Here is a 23111-nt window from a genome sequence, read left to right as displayed (position 1 = left end):
TGTATAATGTAATGTAATGACACGACACCTGTCAGAATCCCGGCACCGACATCCCAACCGCTGGCATCCCGAAGGTAAGTAGCAGGGTTAGGGGGAGGGTAACTCTAATAACCTCGGACTAATACCCAAACAACCTTAACCCCTGACTCTAACAAACCCCTAACCCTAATACCCTAACTCTAATACTTTAACACTAATACCCAAGCAACCCTTAACCATTATCAACCTACTTTAACCCCCGACTCTAACCTAACCGAAAAAGGGCAGACTAGATGGGCCATATGGTTCTTATCTGCCATCAAATGTTTCTATGTTAGCGTTAGGGGTTAGGATTAGGCTCTTAGGGGGGAGGGTTAGGTTTAGGGTGCAGGGAGGGGGAGGTTAGGTTTAGGCTTAAGGGGGGAGGTTAGGTTTAGGCACCAGGGAGGGAGGGTTGAGGATTAGGATACCTACCTATCGGTATCCTAACCCTGTTGAGGATGCCAGCGTCGGTATTGTGACCGCCGGGATCCCGAGTTGCGGCATCTGGTACCCAACCTGTAATAATTTCTTCTTTTTTTTTTTTAAAGGAAATATAAACTATTCAAATTCTTTGTGCCATTCAATCTAGGAACCTCCAGACACATATATGTAAACAAAAAGGTGGAGTTGGTAAATTTTCCATAGGGAAAACAATAGCAATAGATTATTTTTATCTAGTAGTTATGTGATAAGTAAATAACAGTTTTACTTATCATTATACACAGATTTTGTCTTCCCAATATTTCAGTCTAAGTGGTGGTTTTTGTGATTTATGGAGACTGAGTGACGTGGTAGTTCAAATCACTTGTCATTTATGGCCTAGGTCTATAGAATTCTTATCTCATAGTTAGCATATAACTACCAGTATGTGAATATAATTCCCAGGGTCATCTTGCTCTTGATGTATTTTTATGTGTCATGAACTTTGCACATTATACAAACATTGCTCTTTATAGTACCTCAGTGCAGAAGAATTGCTGGATAAAGTTATTTAAAAAAAATCTTTCTCATTTTCAATATATCCAATTTCAGTAAATAGAATTGTATCCAGCATGAAGATTACAAACTGTCACAGATAACGTCATCAATAGTAATTATAATTAGTACTGTACAATCGGACAATACTATAATATAGGTTTTGCTATGTACTATCCGGAATACTTGGGACCTAGGGTTTTTCAGATCAGGGCATTTTTTTCTGTGATTTGGAGCAATATACCAAGGTCATTACATTTGAAAATGAACCATGTGTTTTACCTACACTGCCTTTGGTATTGTCCTCCTCATTTAATTGTGTTTCCAGGACCTATGCAGGCACTCTAGACACCTTCCCACCTTGCGTTCCCTTTGCCCCCCTTTGGCACTGCTGCTCACCTGGTGGCTGATTCGGAGTCGGTCACACTGCTGGTGTTGGACGTAGTTGAGCTTTTTTTCTTCTATGCCTGTGTCTAAATCGAACTACACATGTGACCAGAGTCTGTGCGCACATAGTCGCAGTTGTGATTGCGACACACGGGAGATGCATGGTCTCAGAAATGTCTTGAAAATGTATTGGGCATTCCTGGACGGTGATTGGGAGGTGGCTATGTGGACGCACGGAGATGGTCCGTCTTATGGGCGTGTTATGGGAGAGTGGCTGTAGTGGTTGCTCATTCAGACACACAAGGAGAGATGTACTAAGCCCTGGAGAGTGATAAAGTGGATGGAGATAAAGTACCAACCAATCAGCTCCTAACTGTCATGTTACAGCCTGTGTTTGAAAAATAACAGGAGCTGATTGGTTGGTTTGTTATCTCTCTCCACTCTATCACTCTCCAAGGCTTAGTGCATCTCCCCCACAGTCTCTCACATTAGAGGCTGTACTCTGACAGAGAATCTTCACCGAGCATGGCGCAGTGACATGCACAACACTCACACCCAGCATATCACTGGCAGGAGGAGTAGCAGCCGTCAGCTACACAGGTAAGAAGCTGCTGCTGCTTCTCCATGCCAGGGCCAGGGCTCAATAAGGGGCATCTTGGGGAGAATAAAAACACTGATTGTTATTTGCACAATAGGCATATAGTCATTATCATCGGCGGGTATTTCACCTGCCCTGTAGCCACAATTTCCATTTTCTTGGTCTCTTTAACTCATCTCTTTCTACACTTCCAATTATATAATGGTGCAATCCTCTCCCCTTCCACTGTGACTTAGAATACCTTATTGCTCTGTCCTTGGTCTCATTCTGATTTTGATGTAAACTGATAATCTTGTATGGTTTCCAGTTCTACAACCAACTTTACTGTAAGTTGTGATATGTATATCTGTACTCTCCAGCTCCCTCCTTCTTTACAGTTTCAAACTGCTGAAGTCTTATCTGCCATTTCTACGTTGATGCACCACTACCATCTTAAGCTGAATTTCTCTAACACAGAACTGGTAATAGTTCCCCCTTCTAATGCTCCTTATGTCCCCAAACTTTCCAACAGTACTAACACACAGGCATCGCACCTCCTTTCCTGCTTGTCTTCTGTGAGTCATCTTAGACTCTGACCTCTTGTTTCAACCTCATAGACAATTATTGACCATATCCTGCTGCTTTCAGTTATGCAACATTTCTGAAATAAATGCCTTTCTGATACATGGTGCCAACGACATCTTACTTTATACACTCATTATTTCATGGTTTGACTAACGTAACGGCTCTGACCTTCCTCTCCACAGACTTTTCCAAGCTAGTAACTGCTGTCACTGGCTCCCTCTATCTCTAATGATAACATTTGAAATAACTTTTGCCATACCTTAACCTATACTATATCCATAGCATATATCATTATCTTGAACCTAAAGCCATCCACACCTTACAATGCAACCTAGACTCAAAGTACTTTCCAAAACTTTTACTTTGCTAATCCCAAAATCTGATGCTCATCAACTCTCTGGTTACAGTACTTCCTCACACAGCTCTCCTGGGCATAGCTAGTTCGCTCTTCTTCACAGCTCTATTAGGAACCCTTCCCTGGCAGTGGCCACGGCCAGGGCCGCAACTAGGGGGGGGGGCTAGAGGTGCACGTGCACCGGGTGCCAGATTGCAGGGGGTGAAAAAAGCTGACTCAAGGTGGCTTGGCGGCTGCAGACTCAGAAAACGGCCATCCAAAAATGGCCGCCGCCAAAGAGGAGACAAATGCTAGAGGTCCTTACTGGCCAGGGGGGTTTATGCTCATTGCCAGGGGGTTTATGCCAGCCGTCCGCATGGACGAGCAAGGACAAACTTCAGGTACAGGAAGGGAGTGGGCGCAAAATTGCTGCCTTGCACTGGGTGACAGTTATTCTAGTTTCGGCCCTGGCCACGGCGCATGTGTGGTCTGTAGACTATGCATGCACAGGATCCCCGGCACAGAAGCGAAGCACTTCACTACAGCATATCGCAGAGAGGGGCTCCTTCCGGAGTTCCTGTCCCTGCAGGTGATTTTGTTAAATTCAAGCGCAATGATCACATCCTGCAATGCGATCGTAGGCGCTAATATCGCGCCCAGATCGCGTTGCAAATGCGATCATTAATAAATGAGTCTCAAAATAGCTATAGAAAGACACTATTAGAGAAATCAAACAATATGTTTATGTAAATTGTAATTAGGCCCATAATAGGAGTGCATGATATGGAAAGAGAGTGCGAGGGATGCTGTTCAGGTGGAGAAATTACAGAACTAGAATTAGAAGACAAAATGGGAAACATATTTAAAAACCGGTGCACATGTAACTGCACAGAAATAATTATTTAGCCCATAGCAAATAATCATATGTTTGCTTTCATATGCTATAATGTAATAAAATCATACTTGCCGACTTTTGTTTTGGATAAGCCCGGGGAGGAGAAGCAGGTGGGTGGCGGGTCCTGATGGTCCACGCCATTAAGCCCCGCCCCCTCATGGTAAATTGTCGCAATTGGTGACCATTTAAATTGAGATGGGGCCAAATGACGTGATGATTGCAGAATCGCATCATTAAGCCCCTTGCCACGGCTGCCGACACTTCAGACTCCTGAAGGGAGGTAGGCCTACTAGGCACAATAAACTGGGGTGGTCTTAGGAATGACCTTTCCATGAAACTCAGTAGCACAGGATAAAAGTAAATTAGAATTTATTCACAAAAGAATTATAATCAACAAGGTCTCATATAAAGTCTCAAACAGCACAGAGGTTCACATATGCAATAATAAGTATAGGAGGGAATCCCCAAATATATATATAAACAGTCTTTAGCATATAAGAACTAACGTGGTAGGGAACCCCGAGTCCAGAATGAGGCTAACACCTCAGGATGACATTAAGGACCTTTGTCAGGGCAGAACCCTGTAGTAATGGAAATCCGGAGCAGAGCGGACCCTGCAGAATAGTATAGTTCCGGGACAGGGCCGTGCCCTGCGGTGCAGTGAGAGCCTTGTGGAGTAGTGGAGTAGTGAAGTCAGAGCAGGGTTAAGCCTTGTAAGACAATGAGATTCCTGGACATGGTTGAGCCCTGCCAGAGTGGCTAGAGTTCGGAGCGAGGTTGAGCCCCATGATGCAGAGAGGATTGTAGCAGGGTTGAGCCCCGTGACGCGGAGAAGATTGTAGCGGGGTTGAGCCCCAGGATGCGGAGAAGATTGTAGCAGGGTTGGGCCCTGTAGTGTGGCTAGGGTTCGGAGCGGGGTTGAGCCCCGTGATGCGGAGAAGATTGTAGCAGGGTTGAGCCCTGTGGTGTGGCTAGAGTACGGAGCTGGGTTGAGCCCCGTGTTGCGGAGATTACACTGTAACGGTGCAGTTGACAACTGTAACATGGATGAGTTCAATATCCACAGGAACAAAAAGACAACGGGTAAAGTGCAGCAAAATGATGAAAGCACAATGATGGAGCAAAAAGCAATACTTAGACAATAGGAATGCTAGGCTCTGTAGTGCAGCGGATAACTGGCATCAGAAATACAACTGGAATATAACAAAGTCCACAGCAATCCACAGGCACAGCGGGGATCTGGCAGGAGTAAAAGAAAAGACCTGAAAGCAACGTTGCACAGACACTGAGACACAGTTAGTAACAGGCTTTATACTAAAGGTCTGTGATCCATAGGAAGTTTCAGAACATCTGACCCAAATGGAATCAGGTTTGAAATAATGAGCAATCTAGGAATCCCACAACCTGACGACACCTGGGAAACAAATGATCACTTTAACACTCTATCCCCTGAATGAGAAGCATGCCAGCAAGCAGGATAGCTCCTCCAACGACCACAATGGAACTTTGGCAAAAGTAGTCTATCTTTATGTACTGAAATAGTCGCAGTCCTGACACCTCTCCTCCAACACGGGAATTCGTAATTGCCCTGAAAATTCTCCCGCATTCTGCCTACTTCACTAGGAAGTGGGCAGGAATGTGGGAGAAGTGCCTACTCTACCGGGGATGCGGGGGATTACCCAAAAAATCGGGAGCCTCCCGCAACTTCCAGGAGAGCAGGCATGTATGACTAAAATGCCAGAATTGGATTGGTTGTACAACAGTACTTTTTGTGCATAGTTATATTTGCACCAGATTTCATTATTGTCCTCTAATTAGTAGGGGGTGAAGCTGTAAAGAGGGCCCTGGTATTCCAGTGGCAAACGCAGGATTTCTAGAGGGGCGTTTCCAAATGCTTGATTTTAGAGTGAGTGTGGCCAGTCCATGAAGAGGGTAGAATTAGCACTTAACCAGCTTTAATATGCGTCATACAAAGTATATTGTGTGTCATAATCCCAGCATATAGAGGACCAGCAATCACAGTAACCCATTAGTTGCGGCAGTAGGGCCATCCTGCCTGAGCTGAATGTTTTTATTTTTTGATGTGGGCACCATTCCAGAGCATTGGAGCAAGACCAGGAGTCTGGAGGAGGAGTAGAATAACCTAGCACTGCCCTGGACATTTATGTACATATTGGGCTCTATAGCAGCACATCCCTAACAGTGCATGTTTTCCAAATCTCTTAGTTGGTGCACAGATGTATTTATTACTGGCTGACACATATTAAAAGATCCACAGGTGGGGCTAATTATTTCATTTGTGATACTGTGAAGAACATGCAGCACTAGTAAAATTCTATTACATTACTATTTCTATTGTGGTCATGGGGTGGGGAGGGGGGTTTCCAGGCAGACGGAAACCCCCCCACCTACGTTTACCTATGTATTCCATACACTTGGCGCCCTGCACCTAGTACCAAGGCCTAATAAATCTCCTATCCGCCTGCCCTAATATATTTACAGTGCCAAAATACATATCATACACTTTTTGTTAAGCTTACATTTTTACCCACTATACTAACTCTTTCCTACACTTTGTTTACTGTGATGTTTTGTTTGTTCAGAAACCAGACAGTATATACATCTAGGAAGAAGAATGCAAGCAGTAGTGTGTTATCTTGCAATCCAATTGACAGTACTTAAAGAGTATTCAGTGCCTGCCCTAAACCAAGCCTTTTTCTGGCAAAACACAATTGTTGAATTGTGAATTTGGTACTTTTATCCACTAACCCAACTCATTCTATTGGACATTTACTTATGAGCTGTATAAGGCTGCAAGGCTACTTGTATGATCTTCTAATATATATAATTTGCTTGGTCCCTTTGTCCGGAATCTCTTTGAATTTGAATATCTAAAAGACTAATTAACATATTCATTTGATTCTTTGGCAACAGATTTCAATCAGCAATAAATTACAGAATTTGGTATAAAACTGATAAAAATATCACCAAATACCAAAAATAAGCGTGGCTATGTTGATGGCTCAGAATCAGTTTCAGAGCTATCTAACAAAATGATTCTGACTTCCAAGAACAAAGATGCACTCTTCATTCATGGAGAGTCTGAGCAATATTGTAGTGTGAATACTATTGTAACAGATGACGAGGAAACAGTATTCAATTTGCCAACTGAGTTTTTCAACAAGCAAACACATTCAGGTATTCCCAAAAATAAGCTATCTCTACAAGTCGGAGCTATTGTAATGCTTATTAGACGGGCTGTCACAGCGCTGACGTCATCGGATGATGTCTTATCAGCCTCCACTATCCCGAACCCCACTGTGACCCATCATCATCCCTCACTGGTCTGTCCGCCTGGGCTGTCACAGCACTGACGTCATCGGATGATGTCTTATCAGCCTCCACTATCCCGAACCCCACTGTGACCCATCATCATCCCACACTGGTCTGTCACAGCACTGACGTCATCGGCTGACGTCCTCAGGGCCGGATTAACAATGGAGTGGGTGGAGCTTCAGCTCCAGGCCACCCCATGGAAATAGGCCCACAGGAGGACCCACAGCAGTGCAGTGCTGACAGGAAAAAAAAACTTTTTTTCCTGTCACCAACACAAGCATTCCAAAGTCCTGCTGCCATTCTACTGGCTGACAGAATCTCATTGTCATCGCCCATTCCACCCCACGCCGCTCGAAGTTCCACCTACCGTTGGGCCTGCTCTCAAACTCCGCCCACAGACTGTCCGAAACTCTGCACCCGAGCTGTTTGAAAGCCCGTCATAAGTGCCGCTAAGCCCTGCCCCTAATTGCTATAAGCCCCGCCCCTAAAGTTGTTAACACTGGAATGTCCAAAACTCTGTCCCTGGGATTTCCAAAGCCCCGCCCATTCACTCCTCACCCTTCCCTGGCAACTACAGGCGGACACTAATCATGAGAAAACTCAGGAAGGTGGGTGTAATATCTGGCAAATGCATAGCAGCATGTGCATATGTGTGTAACTGTAATAAATATTATATATATATATATATATATATACATACACACACAGTATGGTGTCTGTATATAGTACAAATATGTGAATGTGTGTATATATGTATATAAATATGTTTATATGTCTGGGTATATAAATATGTATATATATTTATGTGTGGAGTGTATATGTATGTGTATATATATATATATATATATATATATATATATATATATATATTGTGATAGGATCATTGGTAAAGTGGTCTGTGGCAGGTACATTTGTCCCAGATTCCTGTCTTATGTGTTTTAAACCCCCAGGAGAAAGTTTGCAGTGTAGCAGGCTTGAGTTTCGGCTTTTTGAAAAGCCGGTTTGGGACCTGGGGGTTGTGGGTGAGAGGAGAGGGAGGGCTCCACCCACGGCCACTCCAGGTTTTGGTTCTCTTAGCCTGGTAACAGGCTTGTTCGGGTTTCCACCTGAGAGTGGCCAATATAAGCCTAGTGTGTTTAGGGCTGATTGTCTCACCTGGGAGAGCAGACAGGGAGTTTGCTCAGAGACACTTGAAAACCTATCCGTGAGTGTTGTGCTGTGCTTTTGTTGCTGGTGAGGGCATTAGGCCCTGCCAGGTTCTGGTAGTGAGGGAACTACCTGTGAAGTTAGTGCCCCGACAGGGCTAGGATTTATGTTTATGTTTTCTTTATGTTGTTTCTGATATTGTACAATAAAGACTGGCGCCGACCAGCTTGTACTTGCATCCAGTCTGGCGTACTGTTTCCCAGCTGCTGTGTGTGAAAGGAAGGAGTCCTCTACCCAGGAGAGGGACCCCCTAACCTAACTGTGTCACAATATATATATATATATGGTGTGTGTGTGTATATATATATATATATATATATATATACCTACATAGATATATAATATATATACACACACACACAGTTGTAAATTGGGAGGCTATAGGAGCTTGAGCACATTACGGGAGTAATGTGCTCAAGTAAGAGTGCATGCATGTCTACTCTGTGTCCCTGCTGCACTGCACAGTCACAGCACAATCACACTGTGTGCAGGGTCTTGGAGCCTGTGTGCTAAAATAGGGGATATGTTTGGGGTTCCTCCATGTGTGACCACCCTATACGCTCTGCCATTAAGGTGCATACACATTGTCAGATGAACAATCTGAACGATTTGATGAACGATTTGAACTATGAACGATTTCTGACAGCATTAAAATGAATGGAATCGTCCAAATCTGACTGCAAACACATCAGATGTCAAATATCGTTATCTGACCATCGGGAACGCGCATCATTCATCACTCAGACATGTCAGATATGTCAGCTTTTCCTTCAGATATGAACGATTTTTAAAATCGTTATTGTTCAGATCTGAAGTAAAAATCTGACCGTGTGTATGCACCAATAATCCAGCACTATAGAGAGAGCAGCTCCATCAAGCTCGCCTCCTTGTGACTGACTGACTGAGCCCTGTCACCTGAGAGAGGTGAGAATGAGGTAGATATGAATTCTCATCAGGTTTTTTATCATAATAGTATGTGGGGCCTGGAGGGGATATTTATGTATTTATATGTATGTGTGTATATATGTACACATATATATATATATATATCTCCGACAGAACCCACATATTATAAATAACATATGTATATGTATTTATTTATTTATTAACAGTTTCTTTTATAGCGCAGCATATTCCGTTGCGCTTTACAATTGGAACATTAATAGAACAAAACTGGGTAATAGACAGATATATAGGTAGGAAGGCCCTGCTCGCAAGCTTACAATCTATAAGGAAATAGGCATTGATACACAAGGATAGGTGCTATATATTGCAATTTGGTCCAGCCAGACTGCAGAGTTTCTTGGTGAGCTGCATGATCCAGTCACACAGGAATGTCGGCCAAATGTCAGGAGGATGTGAAGAAAGACAATGTGTAAGGTTATGTGTGGACTGTGAGAGGGGATGTAATTAGATATGAAAGCTATGAAGGTTATGTGGGCGGTTCTGGAATCTGATAAGCTTGCCTGAAGAGGTGGGTTTTCAGGGAACGCTTGAAGGATTGGAGACTAGATGAAAGTCTTATTGTGCATGGTAAGGCATTCCATAGAGTGGGTGCTGCCCGAAGAAAGTCCTGTAACCGTGAATGGGAGCAAGTAATGCGTGTGGATGACAGACGCAGATCTTGTGCTGAGCGGAGAGGTCGGGTTGGGAGATATTTTGAGATGAGCGAAGAGATGTATGTTGGTGTGGTTTGGTTAATGGCCTTATGTGTAAGTAAAAGTATTTTGTATTGAATACGGTAGAAGACCGGCAACCAATGGAGGGACTGACAGAGCGGGGCAGCAGACAATGAACGTTTGGCAAGGAAGATAAGCCTTGCAGCTGCATTCATAATGGATTGTAATGGTGATAGCCTTTTTTTGGGAAGACCAGTAAGGAGACTATTGCAATAGTCAATGCGGGAAATAATGAGTGCATGGATCAGAGTTTTTGCAGTGTCTTGTGTGAGATATGGTCGAATTTTGGATATGTTTTTTAGATGTATGTATGTAACATGACTTTGAGATTGAGGCCCTAATTCAGAGGCGGTCAGAGGATGCAAGCGGTCGCTCAGAAACTGGGCGGCCGCTTGCATCCTGACCGGCCGCCTCTGTTTCGGTCGTTAGGCTGTGGGTTTATACCCACAGCTCTAACGACCGCTAGGGTGATGGTCGCGATGGTCATAGACCATCGGGGCTTACGACAAGACCCTAGCCGTAAGCCCCGGAGAGCTTCTGGCTCTGTCAGAGCCGGAAGCTCTCCACTGACATCACTAGTGATGTCAGTGGGGCCTCCCCCAAACGGCAGGCGTTCCCATGGGAACGCCTCCGTTTGGGCTGCCACCCCCCGGCCCGCCTTCCAAACGGGGTGAGCTGTCAATCAACATCGACAGCTCGCCCCCTTTGGAAAGAGACCCGCTACGACCGGCGCTGTCGGTCGTAGCGGGTCTCACGCATGCGCACTAAGGAGCCAGCTCCCTTGTGCGCATGCGCACTGGACAAACATCGAGGCGGCCGTGCGGTCGTAGACCGTACTGCCACCTCTGAATGAAGCCCTGAATGTGGGGAACAAAAGACAGTTCAGAGTCAAGGATGACACCTAGGCAGCGGGCTTGTGGAGCAGGATGGATTGTCGAGTTATCAACCGTGATCGAGAGATCAGGTAGCTAACTGTTCTTGGCCAGTGGAAATATAATTAATTCTGTTGTAGAAATAGTACGGTAATTTGAGAGAGTGTTGGGGTCAGAATTTTTTTTTTCAGAATGGGAGTAATCACTGCATGCTTGAACAGTGATGGAAAAATGCAAGTAGCGAGAGACAGATTGCAGATTTTAGTTAGGGTTGGAATGAGCACAGGAGACAGAGTTTTACTGAGTTGTGAGGGTATAGGATCTATAGGAGAGGTAATAGAGTAGGAGGATGAGAAGAGTGTAGCTACTTCATCTTCCTTTGTGAGGTCGAATGAAGAGAATAAGCCAGAGGGTTCAGGTAGGGAATTGAGCAGGTCACTAGCTGATGAAGAGCATACCATTTCATTTCGGATCTTATCAATCTTGTCCTTAAAATAGGAAGCAAGATCTTGTGCACTTATAGTAGCAGGTGGGTTGGGTGAGGGATGGGTAAGAAGCAGTTTAAATGTATTAAAAAGTCGCTTGGGGTTAGAGGCTTGAGCAGAGATAAGAGATTGGAAATATGTTTGTTTGGCAGCATACAGAGCAGCATGATAAGAGTTGTAGATAGTCTTATATGTGAGGAAGTCACCTGGAGTACGAGACTTTCGCCACTGACGTTCTACTTTACGTGAGAGTTTTTGTAGATGCCTTGTTAAGTTAGAATGCCACGGCTGACGTCTAAGTCTACGTGGTGTGTGATGAGTAGCTGGAGCAATTTCATCGAGGGCCTTTTCTAGAATCTGGTTTACGTGTGATGCAGCAGTCTCAGAAGAAGTGAATGCAGAAATTTGTGAGAGTTGTTGTTGTAGAGAGGTAGATAGTTGTTGAACGTTAATAGCATTAATATTTCTACGGGTTTTAGGAGGCTTTGGTGATTTCACTGACATAGAAGTTGATGTAATGGAGGAAACTGTGCAGGTGATAAGGTTGTGATCTGAGAGAGGGAAAGGAGAATTAGTGAAATCAGAAACTGAGCATAATCTGGTAAATAAAAGGTCAAGGCAGTGGCCCTCCTGATGAGTAGAGGAGTCAGTCCATTGGGAGAGGCAAAGGGAGGAGGTTATAGAGAGTAGTCTGGAGGCATGAGGTGATTGTGGACAGTCAATAGGGATATTGAAGTCACCCATAATGATGGTGGAGATGTCTGGGGATAGGAAGTGAGGGATGTGTATATGTATGTATGTGTGAAAATATATAGGGCAGGGTGTAGGAGATCTGCTCATAGTGTAGGGTGTAATAGAACTGCAAGATGTATCTGTAATTGGCAGTGACATGCCATGACTGTTTATTGTTGCTTAGGGGTCAATTTGTCATTTCCCACATTTTAAATGTGGATGGGATATGATCATTTTGCTTACATTTGACAATTACAATTTTCACGCAAATTTAGGAATAATCTCTTGCCGGGACACTGGCTCTGGCTGTGCGTGTACTGCGCATGTGCGTTCGTTGGCCTGTGCATGTGTCATCAAGGGAAGATGGAAGATCACTCTGGTATACAGTAGCCCATAGGCTACTATAGGCATCGCTTTTCAAAGCTTGGTAAATCCGTATTGGAACCTATGGGAACTGCTTTGTAATCAGAAATGGAGGGAACGCAACAGATATCGGTACACATTAGAATATTTCATGAACAACGGAATTATGTAGGTCCAGCCTTTATTAATATGCACTGCATATGTTGCTGTATTACAGGCAGAACAGAGGATGTGATGAACGACGCACAGGAGAGTGCAATAGTGCGTACACACTAGACAATGTGGACGATTTGTCGTTTCAACTCGTCTAAAATCTCATCCAATCTACTGTCTAGTGTGTACCCATCTTAACACATATCACCATCTCAGGATAGCGTAATGTGGGCCCTCAGGGTAGATAAGCAAGAATAGACCGTTCTCTTCCTGCTCTCATTCATACTACATAGCGGTTCTCTTCCTGCTCTCATTCATACTACATAGCGCCCCACCCTGGGCCCAACCTGGCTCATGCATGCACAGCTAAACAGCAGTAAGTTAACCCCGTCCTGGTCCAGTATTACCATTGCAGTTTTGTTAAAAAGGAACAGCTAAAGATGGCATTTCAATTATTAATTTGCTGCAGTGATTAGGGATGTGGGATAAACACTTATGGAAATATGGCAATAATCAGTGAACATTTTTTTTTTTTTTTTAAATTAAACTAAACTGTTCTAGCAGTCGAGGAAAGACAGACAATACAGTTCACACCCTTTTACAAAAAACAAACAAACCATTTTTCTTGCTATTTCTCTACTATAAAGTGGTTGTAGGTAGGCACTAGCTGTGCCCTCCATGAAGATAGCCACACCCATGGCACAGGTCACACCCCCTGTGTAGACCACTCCATAGTGGTCATGCCCCCACATCACTAGTTACACCACCGCAGTGATTGTTACACCCCCTGCAGTGACACACTATAGGCCCTTCATGAATTTCAGCTCCAGGCCCATGTGGACATTAATCTGGCACTGAACGTCCTATGTGACACAAGGGCTGGCGCCCTTCCTCGGCAGCTTTCCTCCCCTTCTCTCTCCTCCCCACTTCCCTTGGGGAATACATGGCTGAAAACGAGGAGGCAGATCTAGGGGCGCCGAGAGGGGGGGGAGCGGGTACAGATTACCCAGGCCCGGGCTTCCTGAGGGGCTCGGCGCCGCTCCCCCTCCCTCACAGCAGCCCAGCACACAGCGTGTGCTGAGCTGCAGTGGAGACTGCTCGTGGCTGCTGAGCAGCAGCCACAGCAGTCTCCTAAGCCTGTGGGGGGAGCGATCACACTGATCGCGCCCCCCCTGGCTTTGCGCCGGGCTATCTTTTTTTTTTTTCGGGAAGGGGGCGTGGCCACGCCTCCCGCAGTTGGGCCACGCCCCCTATTACCCGGGCCCGCCGCAGCTCTCAGCGGGCCTGGGCAGAGCCAGTTGCAGGGCTGAGACTGAGAATGAAGTTTGCAGCCATCGTGCAACTGGCATAGTAGTTACTTCTGGAAATGTGTTTCTGTATGTTAGTGTGTGTGTATTTCTAGGTTTCAGTGTATGTACCTATATTTATGCATATATGAATATATTAATATATGTGCAAATATGTACATGGGCGTCCTCTATGTAGGTGTTTTTATATGTATATGACTGTATGTTTATGAGTATATGTGTACCTATGTAATAAAGCATGTGGAGTATAAATATTCTGGTGGCATGTTTTCCACCATAAAAGGGAATATTAGACCAAATATTATATACTTAAAGAACTATTGCAATAATATTATACGTTTCTTATTTAATATACTTGCTCAATAAACTGTAAGATAATAATTTTAGTCAATTTTCATTAGGTACTTGAAAAACTTTGTCAATGATATTATACATTTTTAATTTTATTCTTACTCAGTAAACTAAGACATTAAATGTGAGTTTGTGTTTCAAACACATTTCTTATTACCCGATTCCGTTGTATTAACATATGATCTAGCGATTAGCTAGTGAAGCACTTTTCATACGTATGTTCTGGGTACAACTTGGAGAAATGTTTGCCACGGGCATACTAGTATTATAATAGTACATATAATGAGTTGGAATGTTTGTTCCTTAAATAAGAACAATAGGTATACACACATGTTCCTAGTTCTCTATGTTATTTCTCAGGTGACTGGAAATTTATGAAGGAATCAGTTATCAGAGTTAATTGGAAAAAGTTACGGCCATCTTTCGCTTCCACCTGCTGGAGCCCACAGCATGCCGCTGTATATTAGGAAAGGGCTTTTAGAAATACCTCCCGGATCTGAGAAAGACTGGGCCAATGAGGAACAGGAGGAGGATTATTTCCTGAGGGATCCAGAGCAAGCACAAGACTGTCTGCCACAGCCGTATCGGATGATTGCTAAAGTAGTAGAGCTTCTGATTGACCAGGTTCTTGAAATTATCAAGATACAGGAGAAAAATCGAGAAACAGAGAAACTGAAGGCGAAAATTAACATCTCTAAGCCAACTGCAGAATTTCAAGTAATTATTATTCACATTACATTTTTTTTTTTTAAATCTGCTTTGAAACATTAGTAATCCTGCATTACACACACAAGGGAACATTTTTATTGTAACATAATGGAAGTTGTATATCCTGATAAGAAAATAAGAAATTTAGCTAATGCCAATTAACACGTATTTATTAGGCACGTTTATGCTAATTTTGCTATTTATTGTTGTTTATACACAACTGTTTGATAGTCATTAGCTTCTGAGAGGTAAACTGATTTCGTTATATCCAACAGTCTTATTCATAAACAGCCTTGTTATTGGAGTATTTATACATACACCTGAGAAGATCTAATACATGTGTGCAAAAAATAATAAAGAATTTAGGAGCCATTCTGTTAAATCTAGGAGCTAGCAAGGGAAACATACATCCATTCTCATAAATGGAGTGGATCCCATACAGTTAGAGCGTACACACGTAGCGATTTGAACGATAACAATATTGTTACCGTTATCGTTCAAATCGGTTATTTAAATGGTCCCTGACACTCACCATCGACCAGCGATGCGTGGCCACGTATGGACGATAGCGATATCGTCCATCGGCTGTGCATGCCGGTCAACTTGTTCGATATCGAGCAGGTTACTGTAGGGACCCGGGATCGTTGATCGCTGGTTGCTATAGTTGGTGGTAAGTTGGTGGTATGCTGGATGATCGATATTGATCATCCAGCACACCAGGGAGGGTGCATGATGATCAGCCAGCGATATCGTATCGCTGGCTGATCGCTATGTGTGTACTCACTATAAGTGTTTTAGGTGTATTGGCTACTTAGATCCTGAGGTTTGTCTTGCGCTGCTGTAATGATATATTTCAGATTTTGAGCATGCACAGAAAATAGATCACTGACTATGACATACATGCAGCGGTAACTGTAAGATCTCATTGGCCTGATCCAGAGCCGCACACAAAGCCGATGTTCACATAGTCAAGTTATTTGCAACTGTGCATGAGCAAAAATGTCTGAAAACCCCTATGGCACATGCGTTACACAGTGTGTTCTCACAAATGTGTGATGGAATCAGACGGTATCAAAAAGGTGGCAGAAAAGTGATGGCTGTTCCTGGGCGCTGACTGCGAGGTGGGTAATAGTGATTACAGAAATAATCTGTACAGTGGGAGTATTACTGGAGTGTCGCGGACATGTCAGTGCACGTGGCTGCATACTCAGACGCACAGCCGCAGGCATAGGAGGCCGTGGTCAGACGGAGAAACTGTGCCTGCCATAGGGCTAGTGGTGCCTGCAATGGTGGTGTATAAGGATGCACCAATCTTTTTTTCAGCATGGATGGGCGATAAATGTGGGCGTCTCAGTCCTTGCACACATGGCCACATGGATGTACACAAGGGAAGGAGTTTTTTGCTGCATTTGCATAAACCCGTAGACTGGTGAACGCCAATTGACACTGCTTTTTCTGTCCAACTCAGAATTATGCCCTATGTGTGCCAGCTACTGTACAATGGGCCTGATTCAGCAGTGGACGGAAATTGCAAAGCCACACAAGAGGCTTTGCAGTGCCATTCTGCTAATACTGCAGGAGGCGTCTGAAGTGAAGAGACGCCTACTGTCAGCATCTTTGATCCTAGTGCTGTGACTGAGGTCGCAGCCTGGGATCGCCGCGATGTTGTGCTGCACTGGCCAGCTGAGTGAGCCTCAGCTTACGCAGGCTGGCCGGCATGCGAGGCCAGGAATCTGTGTCCATGGATGCAGATCCTGGCCTCGTCCCTCCCGGAAAACGGCGACACGCCCACATTTCCGGGAACGCCGACCCCCCCCCACCCCCCCCCAAATGCCTCTGGCTGTCAATAAGGCAGAGGCATAGGGGGGCCTGCATGCACTCTCGCAGGATCCGTTCTGCACATGCACAGATTCCCTATAATCGGGAATCTACGTGAGGATGTCTATCTGCACCCTCTATAGAATCCGGCCCAATGTTCCATAATATATTATACAGTGCACCCAATAACAAAATATTCCTGAACACTGTGTCATTGAGCATACATTTTGAACTAAACACTTCTGAAACCCGGAAGAACCATTTTTCTCGCTATTGTACATGCTATGTGCCGTTATGGGTATTAACCAGATAATTAAACACTCTTTCCTGCATTTCTAGGTGTCCAGAAGAGTTAACTGTGTGGCTGCAGGCAGGTCTGGAACATACCTATTTGTAGGGCTGTCAGAGGGACTGGCAGTGTACAGCCTAACTCACCATGACTGGATTTGTGGCTGGGAAGCAAATCACCTAGAAGTTTGTAGCCTCAGTGTGTGCCAGGTGCAGAACCAGGCCTACCTCCTCAGCACTGTGGATGACATGGGTAATGACTTCTCTTTTTAAGCTAACTGATTATATTAATGAATAGGGACATTACGTAAATCCTTTCTTTACATCATGCTGTGCATCTAGACTTTGTTTAGAGCGGTCTACTAATTATAGCAAAAAAACTGGTGTCTGTGTATATCTGTGTTCTCCTAGTCTGCTGTGCTCCTCTGCCTTCATGTGTGTGCCCTCTGTAAACGATGTACGTACAGTACTTATTAGATCCATTCTTATTATTGTACTTAGTTTATTGTTTAACTATTTATTTACATTTTAGTAATACTGTATAATATGGAAGATTGTAAACACAAAAAAAAAAATCAAACATATAATTATGAATATGTTTACAACCCCCACATGGTCAACTTCAAATACATAGCCCACCCTTCCTCCCCCCTATTTCACCAAATCCTTAAAATACAGCGCACCCTTCCTTCCACCATAAAAAAATATAAAACACAGCCCTGCCCCACATAATGAAATCACTGAAACACAGTACAGCTCCCCATCCCTGCATCATCAATCCCCAAGGAAATATATTACACCCCTCTCCTCCGATCATAGGGGTCAATCCAATTAGCTGCGAGTGGTGGGAGTTGCCGTTGCAACTGCGTTAAAACGCCGGCCCGTTCTGATCCCGAATTTGCAGAAATTTGCGAACAAATTACAAGAATCCAGGCCGCCGTAAAGTGCAGCCATTTCCGTGATGACTCACGCCGGGGAGATCATCGCGACTAATAGGATCGACCTCATCGCGGCTAATAGGATCGACCCACTGATACTTCTCCCCTTCATGATTCTACAGCTGTATTTATTGGATCCTGTGTAAAGGAAAAGATACTCATCTAAGCATCCTCCACAAACTATGAGGATGACACTTAGGGGATTTAGGGCCTGATTCAGAGCCGGACGCTCTGAATCACGGCGTTTTTTTTTTATGTGCGGCCTCCAGGCCGGTCGCTTAGCTGTGGGTGACCACCCACAGCTATTGCGAGCGGCCAGGTGATGGCCGCGATGGTCTAGACCAGGGGTCTTCAAACTTGGCCCTCCAGCTGCTGTGGAACTACACATTCCAGCATGCACTGCCACCTTTTTGATATAACAGCATGCTAAAACTATGCAGTGCATGCTGGGATGTGTAGTTCCACAGCATCTGGAGGGCCAAGTTTGAAGACCCCTGGTCTAGACCATCGCGACCATCGGCGCTTGCGACGAGACCCTTGTGGTAGGGTCTCGTTCCCGCAAGCCCCAGTGAGCTTTCGGCTCTATTAGAGCCGGAAGCTCACCCACTGACATCACTCGTGATGTCAGTGGAGCTGCCTCCAAACGGCAGGCGATCCTTCGGGAACGCCTCCGTTTGGCCAGCCACCCCCCACTGCCCGCCTCCAAAACCGGGCAAGCTACCAATCAAAATCGACAGCTGCCCCGCTTTGGTGCAAGACCCGTATCGACGGAGCTCCCATCGCTAGCCAGGTCTCGCGCATGCGCACGTCGGAGCCGGCTTCGTCGTGCGCATGTGCAGTGGCCAAACATCGACCCGCTCGCGAGCGGGTCTGAATCTGGCCCTTCGTTACTAAAGGTCGATTTTAATCTATTTAAACTAAATCAACATCAATCAACATCGATGTTGTGTTTCTGGGACTAAATAACACATTTACTAACAGACAACTTTTGATTTGTTTTATTTAAGTATTAGTAAAGGGGCCTATCCATTAGCAGATCTTTCTCTACGATGAAAGACAAAAGATTTATCCCTTGAAAATTCCTGGGGCTGCGGTGACAGATATCTGTCATGTATATGACAGATTTTTGCAAACGACGAATGATATTGCATGACATCATTCAGGGAGTGGATTTTTTTTTTATGTTTATATTAATTTTCATTAAAAATATCGTTCGTAGTTTACCGCTTATAAACTGACAGATATTTCTAATATCTGTCAGCGATAAGCGATAATTGACCAACATGTTGGAGAGAGGAAAGACACAATTTGTCGGCTGCGGGAGTGCGCATCTGTCATCGTTCAGGGCCTATCCATGACAGATAAATTGAACGACTGAACAATATATCGTTCATCGTTCAAATTTATCTGCTCATGGATAGGCCCCTTAAATGTGTGATTTAGTGCCAGAAACACAACATCGATGTTAATTGATTTTAAATTGATCCAAACCTTTAGTAAATACACCCCGTATGATCCATTTTTAAGCAGGGGTTGGGGGGTTGTCCGAGCTAAAGGCTACCCATGTGCTTTTTGAGTCTTAGGGCTGAGGGCCTGATTCAGACTCTGTTGCAAGCGCTGTGCGCTCGCAATCGGTTCGATGGTGGGCCAGTACGCATGTGCACGACGGAGCCTGCTCCGTCGTGCGCATGCGTGAGACCCGGATAGCGACGGGCACTCCGTTGCTCCGGTCTCGCACCAAAGGGGGTGAGCTGTCGATGTTGAGTGACAGCTCGCCCCCTTTGGTGGGCGGGCCGGGGGAGTGGCTGCCCAAACAGAGGCGTTCCCATGTGAACGCCTCCGTTTGGGGGCGGCCCCACTGACATCACGAGTGGTGTCAGTGGGAGAGATTTCGGCTCTGTTAGAGCACAAATCTCTTTGGGGCTTGCGGCAACAAGACCTTACCACAAGGGTCTCGTCGCAAGCCCGATGGTCGCGATGGTCTTGACCATCACGACCATCTTCCTGGCCGCTCGCTATAGCTGTGGGTGGTCATCGCTATAGCTGTGGGTGGTCACAGCTATGCGAGCGGCCAGGAGGCCGTTCTTAAATAAAAAACACCGGCCCTAATTCAGAGCGAGCGCTCTGTATCAGGCCCTGAGTTTCCTTTTACCCAGATGAAAGCAGGCTTGTGATTGGAATTTCAGTTGGAAATGAGTCACTATGCTTGCCTGCATTTCCAATAGACCTGTTAATTAGAGATAATTAGCAGAAAGCAGCAGGTCACTTCCAGAGGACATGCTTCCTGTCCTAACAACAGATCTGCTGGCTGTTTACATAATAGCAGTGCTCTCTGACGCTCTTCCTACTCTGGAGCCACAACTGGTATATAAATGGAAGCAGGGTTGGTACTAGGGTGTTAGGGGGTCATTCGGACCCGCTTGTGAGCGCAGGACACTCGCAAGCGGGTCGATGTTCCCCCACTGCGCATGCGCACGACGGAGGGAGCTCCGTCGTGCGCATGCGCGAGACCCGGCGAGCGACAGGCTCTCCATCGCTCCTGGTCTCGCACCAAAGGGGGCGTGCTGTCGATGTTGATTGACAACACGCCCCCTTTGGTGGGCGTGCCTGCCAGACGGAGGCGTTCCCATGGAAACGCCTACCGTCTGAAGCCGGCCCCACTGACTTCACTAGTGATGTCAGTGGGAGTGATTTTGGCTCTGATAAAGCCAAAATCACTCCAGGGCTTGCGGCAGCAAGACCCTACCGCAGGGTCTCCGTCGCAAGCCCGATGATCATGGACGCTCGCATATGCTGTGGGTGGTCACCCACAGCTATGCGAGCGGCCAGGAGGCCGCTTCATTTTCATGGAGGAGGGCACTGATTCAGAGCGAGCGCTCTGGTCAGAGCGTTCGGCTCTGAATCAGGCCCTTAGTGCAAACTAGGGTGTTAGTGCAAACTATAAATTTGCTCCTCCCTCATATATTTAATTAAGAGGCAGCACGTCACAAAAAGGGGCATGGTCTCACAAGACAGGGGCGTGGTCACACAATATTACCCTAATTCAAATTAAGCTACTTAGTAACACAATCTTATTCACATTACACTGCACATTGGGCCTGATTCAGCGTGCGCTGCTGAATTTCAGATTTTTGATGGTTGGGAATATGCGAGGACGCCTGACCTGTACTGCGCCTGACCCGTACTGCGCATGTGCTTTGTCAGTGATTGATAGTCTGCTGTCGTTAGTGGGCAGGGAGGGGGCGGCGACTGCCTCAGTTTCCTGAAGCGGGGGAGGGGGGGAGGGAAGAGGCCTCTCTCACCTGCATTGGCCAGCTTGCTTGACCCCATGGGTCACTTAGCCGGCCTATGTTCTCGCAGATTATCCAATGCTGTGTTGTACAACGCAGCTCGGATAAGTAATGCATGCGGGAGGTGTGATGCCTCCTGCTCCATTAACATAATTGCAAGGACTGAATTGCAAAGCTGCTTGTGTGCAACTTTGCAACTCCATCCTAAGCTGAATCAGGCCCATAGTGAACCTGATTCACATTACACCACATAGTAGTGTCCCTTATTAAGGTTATAACACACAGTAGTGCCCATTATACACAATGCCCACAGTAGTAGTTCTGCTTACATGCAATGCCCACAGTAGTAGTGCCCCTTACACATAATGCCCACAGTAGTAGTGCATCTTGCACATAATGCCCACAGTAGTAGTGGCCCTTATACAATGCCCACAGTAGTAGTGCCCCTTATACAATGCCCACAGAAGTAGTCCCTCTTATGCAATGCCAACAGTAGTAGTTCCCCTTATACAATCCCCACTATAGTACTGCCCCTTACACATAATGCCCACTATAGTAGTGACCCTTATACAATGCCCATAGTAGTAGTGCTCCTTATGAAATGCCCACAGTAGTAGTGCCCCTAATACAATGCCCACAGTAGTAGTGCCCCTTATACAATGCCCACAGAAGTAGTCCCTCTTATGCAATGCCAACAGTAGTAGTGCCCCTTATATAATGCCCACTATAGTAGTACCCCTTACACATAATGCCCACTGTAGTAGTGACCCTTACACAATGCCCATAGTAGTAGTGCCCCTTATGAAATGCCCACAGTAGTAGTGCCCCTTATGCAATGCCCAGAGTAGTAGTGCCCATTTATGCAATGCCCAGAGTCATAGTGCCTCTTATACAATGCCCATGGTAGTAGTGCCCCTTACATACACAACACAACATTGTACTTACCTGAAGCCCCACTCCTGTGCCCGTCGCCATCCAACAGCTCCTCATGCTCAGCTTCACACACTGTGGCAGCCGGAAGGCGGATCTCAGGAGTGAGCTCCAGCCTCTGACTGCAGGGAAGGAGTTGCTGGCCGCCCGTGGTATCAAAATCTCAGCGGGCTCCTGGCGAAAAGGTGCCTTCCTGGTGCACAGGGCCGGCTGACCATATCCTGCCGGCCCTGAGTGGAAGCAACATGTAAGGTTGAAATATGTTATCAAAAAGATGTTTGTGTTTCTATGTTATGGATTACTCTCTTTTCTCCAGGCATTGCTCGTCTCTTTTACTTTGCTGATGAGAGCCTCCATTTCCTAAAAGCTTTCAATGAACCGGTAGGAGTCTTTTCCTTCATATCAAAAATCTAAATGGGCTTAATGCCAGGAAAAATGATTCAGCTTATAAGTCTAATGCTTTTTTCACAGGAGGACATAAGTAAGCGGACAATTAGCATAAAGTGTAAGCTGTCTGATGGTGGGGACTATGCTGGTGTTCTTTTGGAAGGTAGATAATATATATTTTAATTTATTACATAGTAATGGTTACAATGCTGTTTAGATTGAAAAATTACTAGCAAGAATGGCCTCTCCATAATTATCCTATCTTTTCATACATGTTACATAACTAAGGGGGAGAGTTATCAAATCTTGGAGAGAGATAAAGTACCAACCAATCAGCTTCTAACTATTATTTTACAGGCTCTGCTAGAAAACAGTTAGAAACTGATTGGTTGCTATGAATATGAGTAAATTCTATTGCCTGAGAACCACATTGACAGCAAAAGAAATCATTGTGTCTTTGCGAAGAAATTATCTGATCTGAGACCCTTTAGCTA

The 23111-nt window shown here is 45.2% G+C and overlaps 1 protein-coding gene across 5 annotated transcripts in view; it reads left to right on the top strand.

Annotated features, from left to right (window-relative positions):
- The window catches only part of WDR93 (WD repeat domain 93), an 83289-nt gene that overhangs the window by 2205 nt on the left and 57973 nt on the right, over positions 1-23111 (top strand). For all 5 annotated transcript variants that reach the window (XR_015878440.1, XM_088473029.1, XM_088473030.1 and 2 more), the window contains exons 2-5: positions 14619-14975; positions 17124-17325; positions 22547-22611; positions 22702-22780. Coding sequence is in view for 4 of the 5 variants with exons in the window: in XM_088473029.1 (XP_088329155.1) it covers positions 14709-14975; positions 17124-17325; positions 22547-22611; positions 22702-22780 (613 nt within the window). In the remaining variant the exon portion in view is untranslated. The remainder of the gene's footprint in view (positions 1-14618; positions 14976-17123; positions 17326-22546; positions 22612-22701; positions 22781-23111) is intronic.

The sequence above is a fragment of the Taudactylus pleione genome, unplaced genomic scaffold (genome assembly GCF_031769625.1).
Source record: "Taudactylus pleione unplaced genomic scaffold, aTauple2 ptg000129l, whole genome shotgun sequence".
NCBI lineage: Eukaryota > Metazoa > Chordata > Amphibia > Anura > Myobatrachidae > Taudactylus > Taudactylus pleione.
The sequence above is the reverse complement of the archived record's forward strand: the minus strand, read 5'-3'. Positions and strand labels throughout refer to the sequence as shown.